Here is a 13,974-nt window from a genome sequence, read left to right as displayed (position 1 = left end):
CACAGGGTCTAGGGGGTTTGTGTCACTGCACAGGGTCCGTGTCACTGCACAGGGTCTGGTGTCACTGCACAGGGTCCGGGGTCACTGCACAGGGTCCAGTGTCACTGCACAGGATCCGGTGTCACTGCACAGGGTCTGGTGTCACTGCAGCAGTCTGGTGTCACTGTAGCAGGGTCCCTGTGGCTCTTGCGGTGTCTGGGCAGCGGCAGCGATCCCAGGTCACTCCTGGGCTCAGGGTCACTCTGGGGCTCTCCCCGGCCATGGTGCTGAGCAAGCTCAGCGCTCAGGGTGGCAGCAGCAGGGCCCTGGGGCAGGACGGCGCCATGGAGACTCTCCAGGCACCAGCCCCCGGCATCCAGGGAACAGAAAAATAGTTCCATTTTACACCCCAACTTTTTTTTGTTTTTCAGTCTTCCCCTCCCTGCCTGACCCTGGCGGCAAAAGGGGGAAAATTTGTCCTTAAAGAAACAATTCCTCCAAACAGTGTTGGAAAAGGGAGTAAAATTCAAAACCTCCTGTAACCATGTAACATTATCCATTCCTGTATCCTATTCCTATTTTCATCAAATTTATAATTTTCAACTATATACAAATATACACACATATTTCCACTACATACATATAAGCATATATATTACTACATATACATAACTACACAAACAAAGATGTTGTTTCAGTGGTCACTGACCATCCCTTTAAAAAACGCTTATTGAGTTAGTTCAGTCCATGGTGTGTATAGTGTACAATGGCAGTGTCATTCACCAATATATATATATATGTGTACAATACAATATTATAGATGGTTCTCACCTGAAATCCAATCCCCCTGAGGTACATATTGTCTTTCCCCATCTTTCTGCATCACCCATCAAGTACAACCAGGTCCCATGGCTGGGTTTGGCTTTGCTTGAGGCAGGGCTAATCCAAACCATCTTTCCCAGCACTCTTCTGAAATGCAGGACGGGAACTTTGTCTCCACCGACAACACGCAGGGGCTCTGACTGGGGGGGACCAACTCAGGTGGTGGAGCCTCGGGTGCTGACTGGTCAGGTGGCCTTTGCTAAATGCAGATCCCAGTGTTTGAAGGTCCCCCCAGCCCTTGCTTTCACTGTGGGTTTGAACAGTCCATTTTGCTGCTCAGTTTGCCCAGGGGCTGGGGTGTGAAGGGGAATAGGATACACCCACTGCATCCTGAGCTCTCTGGCCCAGGGGTCTAGGAGGTTGTTCTTGAAATGAGTCCTCCTTTCCAACTCAGTTCTTTCTGGGCTGTCATGTCACCCCAGGGCTTGCTTTTCCAGGCCCAGGATGGTGCTCTGGGCAGTGCCCTGGGGCACAGGGTGTGTCCCCAGCCAGCCAGTGGTTGTGTCCACCATTGTCAGCCCAGAGCCCTGGCCTTGGTGGGTTTGGGAAGTGTGCTGGGATCCATCTGCCAGGTCTGCCCAGATTTCCATTTCAACCATTGTCCCCCACCCCAGAGAGGTGTCACTCTCTGGGCCTGTTTGAGTGCAGCACATGTTTCACAGGGGAACTGCCCTGTTGCAAGAAGAGAGAAAGTTTTCACAGACATGACTGAGGCCCCTCTTGGGACTCAGGGAGACCATAAATGGACAGGGGGAGAGCACAGCCTGGGAGTTATGGGCATGCAAAAGGTGTTGTTATAAAGGCACCAGGGCACTGGTCTGAGAGATACTTTTCACCTGCAGCCTGATTTTTAGCAGCGTATTTAGAATTTCCAGCTCCAAAATAAAGTTTTCCTCAATATCTCAACCAAGGTACCTGTGTGCTTCTCAATTTATACAGGAACCAAGAGGCCACTGTGACAATGCAGGGCCTTATGGAAGCCAAGGGAATCTGGGGAAGTGTGGAACCTCCTGGAACAAAGGGGCCCTTCTGACATTGTGGAACCTCCTGGCTCCAAAGGATCCCTGGGACTTGGTGGAGCCTCATGAAACCAAGGGGCCATTGAAGCCCTGAGGGGCCTCATGGAACTAGTGGGACCTTTGACCCTGCAGAACCTCAGGGAATAGAGGGGCTGTTTTGACACTGCTGGGCCTCCTGGAAGTAAAGGAACTTTGGGACACTGCAAAACTTCCTGGAACAAAGGCTCCATTGGGACACTGTGGAGACTCATGGAATCAAGGGGCCATTTGGACATGGCAGGACCTCATGGAACCAAAGAATCCCTAAGAGATTTCAGAACCCCGTGGACTCAAGGGGCCATTGTGACACTGCAGGGCCTCATGGAACCAAAGGAATCCTGGGACACTGAGGAACCTCATGGGACCAACAGGCCATTGTGACACTGTGGGGCCTCATAGGAGCAAAGGAAACCTGGAAAAAGTGGAACCTCCTGGAACAAGGGGTCCCTTGGGACATTATCAAGCTCTTAGAACCAAAGGAACCTTGGGAGCTTTGTGGAATCGAGGGGTCATTTTGGCACTGCAGAACATCAGGGAATCAAGAGGCCTTTGTGACATTGCCAAGCTCTTGGCACCAAAGGAATCTTGGGACACTGAGGAACCTCATGGAACCAACAGGCCACTGTGACATGGCAGGGCCTCATGGAACCAAAGAAACCCTGAGACATTTCAAAATCTTATGGAATCAAAGGACCATTGTGACACTGCAGAATCTCATGGAACAAAAGGAACCCTTGGAGACTGTGCAGCTTCATGGAATCCAGGATCCTCTCTCTGAGTGGGGATGGCTTTCCTATATGGGACCAGGGGTCCCTGACCCCACCTGTGCCTGTGTGTGAGAGCCTTGCAATCTCAGGTACCACTCCAGGCCTGTGTTTGCAGTTCAACAGAGTCACTTCTCTGGATTTGATTACATCATGTGTTTTTGTAGTCAAGGAGCTCTGATCAAGCTGCTGATGGGAAACACAGAGAGGAACTTGGCTTTGCCCATGCCACAGGACTCCATTTCATCAGATTGATGCCTGCAGAGGCTGCCCAGAACATAAGAGGTGTAATTTCTACTGCCCTAAGTGTGGGCATCTGATCTCATCTCCATTGGCCAAAGAGATTCCCCAGCAGCCTCAGAGAACCTGCCCCCAGGTGCTGCCCTGTCTCTCAGCATTGCTCCACTGGAGCTTGCAGGGAGCTCCAGGGATCTTGGAGCACCCCTGGCCCCTCAGGTGTCACCAGGTCTTTGCATGTGAACAGCTCAGCCCTGGCCTCCATCTCCAGCCCTTCCCACGGGAACTGAGACAGGAGCTCCCCTGCAGGGGTCTGTTGTGTGCAGCCCTGAAGTGAGGGCAGAGCAATCCCCCCTCCTGTGGGGTTGTGCTCTGTGTGTGGGGAAGCTGAGGACTGGAGCCATAGACTGGGGCTGGATCCCTTCCCTCAGCAGGAACTGAGCTCATTGCCCACCCCTGGCTGGGTGTCCTGTCTAAAGATGGACAATGACCAGGGGATTCTTGGACCTCCCTGTTGTTCTGATGAGAGGACTGATAGGGCAGGAGAGAAGTGTCTCTCAGCTGAGGGAGGGAACATCATTGTTTCCTTCATCCTGTTCCACAGCACATTCCCCTGGAGCCCCAGGGACACCTGGAGGGACCCCAAGGGGGCAGAGGAAGGGTTGCCTGGGGCTGTTGCTGTGCTACTGAGCTGGGCTGGGCTCCTGGCACACAGGGAGCTCCTGGCAAGCAAGAAGAGCTTCAAAGAGACAGCTCTGCTGGTGAGCAGCTTCTCTGCACAGTCCAGCAGGGCTGAGGGCACTGCCTGCAGGCACCGAGGGGAGGGGAGTGAGGCAGGAAAAGGTTCAAGGGAATCAGGATTGTAAAGACATTGAGCTGAAACTTCAGTGGGGGAGAGATTTTCACAGCCTCTCCATGGTAAGTCTATGCAGGAGGGCAGTGTTGTTTGTGTGCCTGGAGGAATCTCCCAAAGCTGGCACATCCCACAGCCTGGAGGATCTTTTAGGGGGACTCCACAGTTTCTCTGTTGCAGAGGACCAGGAGGAGCTCCAGGGCAAGGCTTCCCTGTGGCACCATCAGAGGGACAGGGCAGGACGGCTCCTTCCAGGGACAGCTGCAGGGTGTGAAGGGGGGGATGCTACCAGAAGTGCCCAGGGCTGTCCTGCAGAGCAGGGTCCTGCAGCCCAGAGCACTCTTTGCCAGGGCAGGGCATCTGTCACTGCGGGGGTCAGCTCTCACTCTGCCTGGGGAGCTCCCACAGCACTGTGGAGTGAAGCTGTGGCTGGAAGGAGTGACTCCTGGCAGGGCAAGACAGGTTTCTTCTGCTGTTGAGAGGGTGCTGGTTTGGTAAGGGCTGCTCAGAGCTCCAGCTCATAGTCAGGTCATTTTGATGGGGCTTTTCATGAGCACATTCAGGGCCAGACATTCCTGCTTGAGTCTCTACTTTCATCAATCTGTGCTTCTACTTTTCTTTCCACTTGGTAGGAATGGAAACGCAGCTGGACAGTTAAGGGCAGGGGCTGAGACTCTTAAACCACAGTACTGATGTTTCCTGAGAACCTCAGCCAGTTCCCTCACTCCCCACCAGCCTCCAGATCCAGCCAGCAGCACCTTCCCACTGTCCCCAGGCTTGGGCTGAGCTGTTCTTTAATCCCTGCATAGCCCCAGCAGCTGCAGGGCTGAGCTGTGCACTCTGGGGCTGGGCTGGGCTCTGGGAACACTGGCAGGGAAGGACCACAGGGCCCAAGGACCAGCTCCCAGCTGGGAGAGCTCCAGGCAGCAGAGACATGGGCAGGGAGGGAGGGAATGCTGAGGGCAGCCCTGCTGCAGGGGAGATGTGGCACCGCCAGGCCCTGCCCTGCAGTGCAGACCCCTTCCCTGAGCAGTACAGCTCTTGTGTCCCCTCCCAGCCAGCACAGCCCTCAGCCCGGGGGCTCTGGGCCCTCAGGCACCTCCTGGGCAGGCAGAGCAGCACAATGGATGGAGGGCATCTCTGCTGCCCTGGGCCCATTTGCTGCTGAGCAGGGCCTGAGGGGACTGTCCTGCCCTGGGGTTGTCTGGGAGGGGCTGTGCAGGGCTGGGAAAGGAAAGCCTTTCCTCAGGGCTCGGCTGTCTCTCTCCTTGCCTTGCTCAGGTGCTGCTGCTATTGCTGACAGGCTCTCTGGGAATGGCAGGTTGAGCTGCAGAGTCAGGCCCAGCCCCTGGGGCTCCTCCTGTGCAGGGCTGAGCACAGCAAGGAGGTGTCCCAGCTCTCTGTGTCCCAGGGGGCTCTGGGAGGCTGGGAATGAGCCGACTCTCCCTGACTTTGGGAAAGGGGGGAGCCAATTTCTCTGCCATGGGTCTCTCTGCTCTCCAGGGGAACATAGGAGTGTAACTTGGAACTGTGTCTCAGAAAGGTGCCAGTGCAGGGCAGCTGGGCACAGGACAGAGGGACAGAGCAGCTCCCCTCCCTCTGCATGAGGCCTCAGACAATCCTCCTGCCTCACAGGCCTCTCTGTTCTCCCGCAGTGCAGCAGAATCACTCCCTCTGCCTTTGCCATCCCCCTTCCTGCACCCTGGCAGTGCTGTTGCTGACAAGCTGCTCTGCCTTAGGAGCAGATTCTTTGTCAAAGTTCACCCCCCAGGGCTGGCCCTGCCCTCCCTGTTCCCATGCCCTGACTGGGGGGAGCAGGGCTGACTGCCCAGTGTCCTGCAGGCCGAGGTCCTGCTGCTCACAGAGCACTTGACCAGCAGCAATCAGGGCTCCAGCAACCACGGAGAAGGAAGGACACCTGGACATGGTCAAGGGGGAGGTGTTGAGGAGCAGGGATGGGCCTCTGAGAAAGGGCTTTGGCTTTTCCCAGAGAAGTCTACCCTACACAGTCACTGTCCTTTCCTCCTTGAACAGGTCCCCATGTCCAGAGGCAGCAAATGTGCAACAGCAGCTCCCTCACCCAGTTCCTCCTCCTGGCATTGGCAGACAGGCGGGAGCTGCAGCTCCTGCACTTCTGCCTCTTCCTGGCCATCTCCCTGGCTGCCCTCCTGGCCAACGGCCTCATCCTCAGCGCCGTAGCCTGTGACCACCACCTGCACACCCCCATGGGCTTCTTCCTGCTCAACCTCTCCCTCACAGACCTGGGCTGCATCTGCACCACTGTCCCCAAAACCATGCACAATTCCCTCTGGGACACCACAACCATTTCCTACATGGGATGTGCTGCACAGCTCTTTTTCTTTCTATTCTTCATCTCAGCAGAGTATTTCCTCCTCACCATCATGTGCTACGACCGCTACGTTGCCATCTGCAAACCCCTGCACTACGGGACCCTCCTGGGCAGCAGAGCTTGTGCCCACATGGCAGCAGCTGCCTGGGCCACTGGCTTTCTCACTGCTCTGCTGCACACAACCAGTACATTTTCCCTGCCCCTGTGCCAGGGCAATGCCCTGGGCCAGTTCTTCTGTGAAATCCCACACATCCTCAAGCTCTCCTTCTCGCACTCAGGCTACCTCAGGGAAATTGAGCTTCTTGGGGTTAGTATCTGGTTTTGCTTTGGTTGTTTCATTTTCATTGTTTTCTCCTATGTGCAGATCTTCAGGGCTGTGCTGAGGATCCCCTCTCAGCAGGGACGGCAAAAAGCCTTTTCCACGTGCCTCCCTCACCTGACCGTGGTCTCCCTCTTTATCAGCACTGGCACATTTGCTTACCTGAAGCCCCCCTCCATCTCCTCCCCATCCCTGGAACTGGCACTATCAGTTCTGTACTCGGTGGTGCCTCCAGCACTGAACCCCCTCATCTACAGCCTCAGGAATCAGGAACTCAAGGATGCCCTGAGGAAAATGATGACTGGATGCTTTTCAGGAGCAATCAAGTGCCTGTTTTCTGGTTTGTAGCATTCAGAAGGGGACTCCTAATTGGCCCAGCCTTCCTGCTCAGGTTTTTTGTGGAGGTCATCGGGTTGTTCTAGCAATAAGTTTCTCTGCCATGAAATATTATTATGCATCTACCTTCTAATTTAGTGTCTACCCATTGAATTTGACCCAGAGATGTATAAATGATGAATTTTGCTCTCTGAGTATTCAAACAAAATAAAGGACCCTGCAGTGCCTTCTTTGTCCAAGACCCTTCTTCTCAGATGTTCCCAAAGGACAGCACACTGCAGGACAGGGTGTATTTACAAACGGGAAGGGGACAATAATCCCAGCCAAGCAGCACTGCCAGGGAGCAGCAGTGCTTGGTCTGTCCAGAGCTGCTCTCTTGCCACTCCCACACTGTCCTCCTGAGCCCCTTTCTCGCTGTAAGGCCTGAGTGCTCTCTGAGCACAGTCCTGCGGGGTGGAAGCCCTTGGAGCACAGGCAGGAACAGGCCCTGGGAACTTGTGAAGCAGAGCTGGGCTCCCTTCCAGCATCTCCAGGATGCTGTGGGATCTTCTGAGGCCACTGCATGGACTGGGTCACTTCTTCTGTCACCTTGCTCCAGCGCTGCAACTCTCCTGCAGTGTCACCATGACACTCCTGCTCTCTGCTTTCCAGGTTCCATTTTCAGATCCAGTCTTCCCCTCCTGTTCCCAGGGACATCCTGGGAGTGCTTCAGAGCTGCCATCCTGGGGCAGCTCCTGCCCAGCGTGGGCAGGCACAAGGTCTCTCCAGCTGCTCCTCTCCCCTCCCCAGTGCCACTGTTTTCTGCAGCCTCCTCCTCCTTGCCCAGCACAGCCCTCGTGGCACAGTTGGACACAGCCCTTGTTCTACCCCCTCCTAAGGCACCTGCCCAACCCCTTCAGCTCCAGCCTGATGGCCACAAACCTTCAGGGCAGGGAGGCACCAGGGAAAATGCTGAGAAAACCTTTTAGCTGCACTCAAATCCAGTTGGAGGGGTTGGCCTCAAGGAAGAAATCCCTTCTAATTCTCCAGAACCACCAGGACAACCTGTGTTGTGTCCTGGGCACTGCTCTGGAAGTGTGGGCTATGGAAAGGGTTTTGGTGTCAGGGATATTGAGAAGGCTGGGCAGTGTCACTGGGAGACCTCTCCCAAACCCTTGGAAAGGCCAGAGCCAGCCCAGAGCTTCCTGGGGCCTTGGCAAAGGCAGACATGGAAGCAGTCTGCAAACAGGGCAGCAAGGAGGGTTGGCAGAGTTCCAGACTGCTCAGGCTCAGCAGGGAAGGGGATAGGGCAAGTCCTGCTGCAGCCATTGCCAGGCCTGGGAAGGACAAGGCAGGGATTGCAGAACCCCTGTGGGAGGGAATAGAAGAGGATGTTGTGTGCCCAGACTTTATCAAGGCCCTTGACATGGTCTCCTGTGGTCTCCTTAGAGCCAGACTGGTGAGAGCTGGACTGAAGAAGTGGAAGATGTGGTGGGTGGGAAGTTGGCTGAATGAAGAGTGTCCAATAAAATCCACGGTACAAAGTCCTCTTGGCAGTAACTTCCTGGTGAAATCCCTCAGTGACCAGCCCTTGAACATCACTACAGAACACCTTTATTATCTCTCTGTAATTTAGGACAAAATGCATTTTCCAGTCCCTTGTGGATGATGCCAAATTTCAGGGAGCCCTTGAGCAACCTGTCCTGATTTAAAGACACATATTGGGATGGGAACTCCAATAAAATGAACTCACTCTCCATTTATTCCCCGTCAGTACAAGGAGACAAAATACAAGGAGGTATAAATGAAAAAATAGCAGTTTACTGACAAGAAATATAAAAGGAAAACCAGCAATACCAACAGAACAGTTCAAAGCAACAGCAGAGAGAGAAATTACCTCCTCTCTCCCCCCTGCTCCAACTCCCTTTTGTAAACAGATAAAAACATGGATCAACACGTGCCTCCCTTCCCCCTCTTCCCCCTCAATGAATAAAGAACAACAACAAAAAAACCCCACAGGAATAAGGGGGCAAAGCAAAATGTGGAAAACGCAAATAAAATGAACTTACTCTGCTTTTATTCTGCACCAGTACAAGGAGATAAAATACAAGGAGGTAAAAGTTAAAAAATCAGAGTTCACTGACAAGAAATATAGTAGCAAAAACAGCAATACCAACAGAACAGTTCAAAGCAACAGCAGAGAGAGAAATTGCCTCATCTCTCCCCCCTTGCCCCAACTCTCTTTTGTAAAAAGACAAAACCAGGGATCAACATGTGCCTCCTTTCCCCCTTTTCCCCCTGAATGGACAAAGAACAAAAAAACAAAACCAGGGGAAAGAAGGGGCAAAGCAAAATCTGGGAAACTCTCTGGTCTGAGATCAGTTGTGCTGTCCAAGAACACGCTGACTCCAGAGGTGTCCAAGCGGGGCAGAGCCGGCGACTCCGGTCCATGCGGCGGCGGGGGGGAGGCAGCGGCTCTGCTTGATTCCATGGAGTTCTGGGGAGGCACAGTGGCCCCTTGGTTCCAGGAGGTTCTGAGATGTCTCAGGGTTCCTTTTGTTCCAAAGAGACCCCACATGTCACAATGGTCCCTTGGTTCCATGAGATTCCACAGTGTCCCTGCATTCCTTTGGTTCCATGAGGTCCTGCAGTGTCACGGTGCCACTTGATTCTGTGACGTTACAAAGAATCAGAATGGCCCCTTGATTTAAGGCCAACTGCACATGGGGCTGCCTTAGGGGGAGTGTGGGCACCCAGATAAGGGAGTTGGAGTCAGCTCTGGTATCACCACATCTGGACCGGTCTGTCTGGGTGTGAGGTTCCCCATTCTGGAGGAATGAGGAAGAACTGGAGAGGGTCTAGAAGAGATCTGTCAGGATGGAGCTTTTCTGCATATTGGAAATAGAATGAAATCTCCACAAAGAGTAGCATTGAAGGTTCAGACTGAAGGTGAGGAAAAAGAAATATCACTCAATGGTGACCTTTCTGCTGTAAGAGGTCACCCAGAGGGAGTCAGGAACAGCCCATGGCTTTGTGTTTGTCCTGGGGTGTTGAGGTAACTTCAGGGGAGGTGGGGGAAGCTTGGAAATTGGATTTTTCTGGGGGTCAAACCACCACAGTGTTTCAGGGAACAGCCAGAGTTGGTGCAGAGACATCAGGGAGGGTCTAGAAATGCTGCTGGGAGGGGGTGGGAAAGCAGGAGGGGTGTGTGCAGCCTGCAAGGCCAGAGCAGCAGCAGGGCCAGGGCAGGACAGCCTGCAGGAGAGATGGCCAAGGGCTCTGGCAGGGCTGCAAGGCCCAAAGGCACCCAGGCCTTTGTCCCCTTGCCTCTGGCAGCTGCCTCTGCCACTCAGGCCACCACAACCAACTTTCCTGGCAGGTTCTGCACTTGGGTTCTGCCTCGTCCCTCCCTCAGGAGCCTGGCAGGGGTTGCCCAGTGTTTGGGCCTTTGTTGTTCCTCCCAACCCACTGCCCCCAAACAGCCCTGAGCCAGCCGGGAGGGACAGGATCTGCTGGGCCAGGGCCAGGGGCTCAGGCCTTGGCCTTTGTGCTCCACAAAACCGAGGCAGGCTCTGCTCAGCATTGCAGGGGCCTGCCCAGAGCCTTTGTCTGCCTGCACTCCTGGCCTCCAAGGAGCTGCTCCAAGGAGTCCCTGGGGAGGCTTTGGCAGTGCCTGCCCTCAGTGGGGCCCAGCAATGCTTCAAGGCACTTGCAGTTTGGCTTCTGACTTCTTCAGCAGCTGCTTCCATCTTCTCTCAGTACCTCAAGGATCATGGGCTGGGCTGCAAACACACCGTGGGGCTCATTAAAATCCAGAAATCCCTCAGGATCTCTTTGTCTTCCTTTAATTATCTTCAAGGCAATTTCAAAACAAGTCTTCAAAGTTTGTACTTTTTTCCTTTTAATTCAATTATGGCTATTTTTTAGTTCAGAGGAGAGGTAATAGATGTGTTCTCCAAGTGATCTTGATGCTGAGTGTCTCCTCAGGAGATCCACACTGACCCTGTACGATCAGCCTTGCTCCTCACCCCCCAACCTCACCAGTTCTGACATGGCCTATCTTGGACTGACAGCTGATGCAGCTCCAAACACGCCTTGGGACCCATTAAAACACTGAAAAACAAATTATTTCCCTTCCTTTAATTTTCTTCAATTCTTCAAGACTTGAACAGCTAATTGGAGTTATTTTGTAGTTTTGCTAAGGAGGAAGATTTTAAAGTGGAAGTCATGAAAAATATATATTTTTTTGATGGAAAAGAATTATTTAGACAGAACCTTGGAAGGCTAGAGGGTCAGGACGTGAAGGATTTGGATCCAAAGACAAGTGGGCAAAAGAGATTAGTAGCACTTCATCATTGACCAATGGAATGATTATCAACTGGTTCAATAGCATTTGCCACAATTTTAACAGTGACTGAATTATAGATTTACAAGAACAACATTCCCACTAGAGTCAATTCACACCCACACCCAGGCAGAGATGTGTGCCCACATCAAGAGCTGGCTGTGGAAAGGTTCCTCTCCCAAATTCTCCTGTTGTCAGGGAAACCCTCCCACAAATCCCTTTGTGTTTGCCAACAGAGAAGGGTCACAGCTGGAGGAGTGTTTGTTGGGAGGATCAGAATTGTCCTGGACATCAGCGCCGCTCTTTGGAGTGTTGCAAACTGGAGGGTTCCCGAGCTGGGAGAGGCTGCCAGAGGTGTCCCACTGAGAGGGAGGTGCTGGGGAGCTGCCAGGGCCTCCCTCAGCCCCGCTGGGTGTGGGCTCCCAAGGGGACTGGCTTTAGTTATCTGCTGAATTTCCATCCTGGTGTCAGGAATGACTGGAGTTTCCAAACTATTTGGGAATTGTATCCAAACTCTTCCATTTGGGGTATGATTCAGATAGGGAATTTTCCCAGGTTTTCATGGGATGACTGATTATCCTGTGTTCCCCAGCTCTTACACCCATCCCAGTCAGCTGGATGGTTTAGTGACAATGTGTCCCGAGGGGCGGCCCCTCCGATGCCATAGAAACCCCTCCCCCTGGATTAGGAAACCTTTGGAATTCAATTAGGAAACCTTTGGAATTCAGGAGGTGTTCCAGTGGAGCATGAAAATGAGCAGCAACTTTCCTAAAGCCCAGCCCCAAGCAGAACCAAGCCAGGCCCCAGCAGTGGCAGAGCAAAGGTCCCCCCATGGCTGTGTCCCTGTGGCCGCTGAGGCGGCAGCGCAGGCCCGAGGCGGTGCCGGGTCCCGGTGCAGCCGGGGCAGAGCGGCGGCTGCGCGAGCGGCAACCCCGGCGGTGAGTGCGGCAGCGCCGTGGGAGCGGCGGCTCCGGGCACAGAGGCCGGCGGCAGCCGCTGTGGCGGCGGAGCAGCGACTCCGAGGCGCTGCAGGAGCGCCGGCTCCGCTTGCAGGCGCCGGCAGTGTTGGGAAGCCGGTGCCGGGCGGCTGCGGGGCAGCGCAGGCCAAAAGCGGCAGCGGCGGCAGCCTCGTGGCAGCGGCGGCTCCGGGCAGACACGGCCCCGCTCCAGCGCTGCCGCCTCAGCCGCGCTCAGGGGACGGCGCGGCGGCTCCGGGGGCAGCGGCCGGGGACTCCCTCTCGGGGCAGCCCCGGCCACCAAAGAGGACCAGGGCCCGCCGTGTTCTCAGCTCGCTTCTCTGCAGTTCTCCCGGCATCTGAGCACAGCAGGGGATGGGGAAACTGAGCTCAAGCACAACAGGAGCTCATGGAACCCAGTGGCCATTGGGACACTGCAGGGCCTGCTGGAATCCAGGGGCCAGTGGGACACTGGGGAGCCTCTTGGAGCCAAGGGAATGTTGGGATATTTTGGAGCCATTGTGACACTGCGGGGCCTCACGGAACCAAAGGAATCCTGGGACATAGTGGAAACTCATGAAATCATTGGGGCCATTGTGACACTGAGGAACCTCATGGAACCAAGGAGCCATTGTGACACTGAGAGGCCTCATGGAACCAAAGGAACCCTGAGAGTTTTTGCAACCTCATGGAATCAAGGGGCTGTTTCTGTAGGATGTTCTGCTCAGATAATACCTAAACAATGGTCAGAGAATGCAAACAATGCAAGCTCTCTGTGGTGAGTTCCTGCTGGTGTCAAGGTGCTTTTTTTAATGTTGACTTATGCTAAACCCAAAACGCTTCATGAAACTTCAAACACACATCCCGCTTTCTGAGATAAGCTGCTCCCTGGCCTGCAAATATGTCTGGCAGTCAAACCCTTGATAACTGTAATAGCCCCATCCAACTTTCATGTGGTTGATTCTTCCACAGACTTCCTTGAAGTGTGTGGAGCTTCCCCCATGAAGCAGGGACAGCTCTTCATGGTCACTGCCCAGGGGTTAAGTAAGATAGAACTACCACTTGTCATTGTGGGGTGAGTTACCTCAATCTCTTCTTCAGGATTGTTTCTTTTTGCTGGCTTTGATCCAATTGCTTTAATAGAATGACTTTGATAGACTGCACTGTCCTATCTTACATGTAGGAGTTGGGTTTTAAAAAGGATGACAGAGGGGCATCCTGGGAAATGAAGTCCCAAAGTACTCCCATGCACATAGGCAGTGAGATACCCCATGGTGATTGGTCAGGGGAGTCACGTGTTGCTTTGAGGTGCATATATAAGTTGTTGTCTCATTTGAATAAAGGATTTGGTTGCTGAACACCCAACCAGCTGGGTCCATATGGCTTTATTTATTTATTATATTAATAAGCCATATCTGGTGTCCAGAATTGGGGCACTCCCTGTATCAGGGATGATTAGAAACTGGTCGAAACAAGTAGAATTACAGTAGTGTTCGCATGAGCTTGTTGTAAAGCTGAGAAGCACTTTCTGAAGAAAAAAAAAGCCAGACGTCGCATACCGAGCTAAAAGCAGGCGAAGGACATCATTAAAGAAAGGACGTCGGGAACCAGTGCGAAAAGGAGTGGGACGTTGTGCGGTAGGGACCGTGTTGGGAGCTCTGAGAATCTGAGTACTGTGTGCACGAGAGACCTGGCAGAGTAAGCTTTGAAAGAAAGAAAAGGCAAAGCTACAGGAGAGCCCAGGTAAGAAGCCAGCATGGGAAGTTCAGGTTTAATGGAAATAGACATAAATGCAAAAGCTTTGAGACAATATTCAAAAGAAACCTCGCAAACCAAGCAAGTTGGGTTTGAGTGTAGGAAGCTGGAGGGTAAAAGCAGGGAGAGGTAGGCTCATCCAAATCATTTTATGGGGGAGA

General features: G+C 53.4%; 1 protein-coding gene across 1 annotated transcript; it reads left to right on the top strand.

The window, feature by feature from the left end:
* The first annotated feature begins 5,830 nt into the window (after positions 1 to 5,830).
* Positions 5,831 to 13,063, top strand: LOC113940247 (olfactory receptor 14J1-like). The gene is made up of 3 exons (XM_027631360.1): positions 5,831 to 6,740; positions 11,960 to 12,654; positions 13,031 to 13,063. Exons 1-3 carry the CDS (start codon positions 5,831 to 5,833, stop codon positions 13,061 to 13,063), a joined length of 1,638 nt encoding a protein of 545 aa, XP_027487161.1.
* The last annotated feature ends 911 nt before the right edge of the window (positions 13,064 to 13,974 follow it).

Source organism: Corapipo altera, unplaced genomic scaffold (assembly GCF_003945725.1).
Source record: "Corapipo altera isolate COAL_440 unplaced genomic scaffold, ASM394572v1 61547, whole genome shotgun sequence".
In the NCBI taxonomy this organism is placed as follows: domain Eukaryota; kingdom Metazoa; phylum Chordata; class Aves; order Passeriformes; family Pipridae; genus Corapipo; species Corapipo altera.
The sequence above is the reverse complement of the archived record's forward strand: the minus strand, read 5'-3'. Positions and strand labels throughout refer to the sequence as shown.

Coding starts and splice junctions, on each gene's coding strand:
- LOC113940247 (XM_027631360.1), top strand. CDS start 5,831: ATGTGCAACAGCAGCTCCCTCACCCAGTTCCTCCTCCTGGCATTGGCA. Junction 6,741..11,959: donor GGATGCCCTGAGGAAAATGA/TGACTGGATGCT, acceptor GTGGCCGCTGAG/GCGGCAGCGCAGGCCCGAGG. Junction 12,655..13,030: donor ATGAAATCATTGGGGCCATT/GTGACACTGAGG, acceptor ATTCTTCCACAG/ACTTCCTTGAAGTGTGTGGA.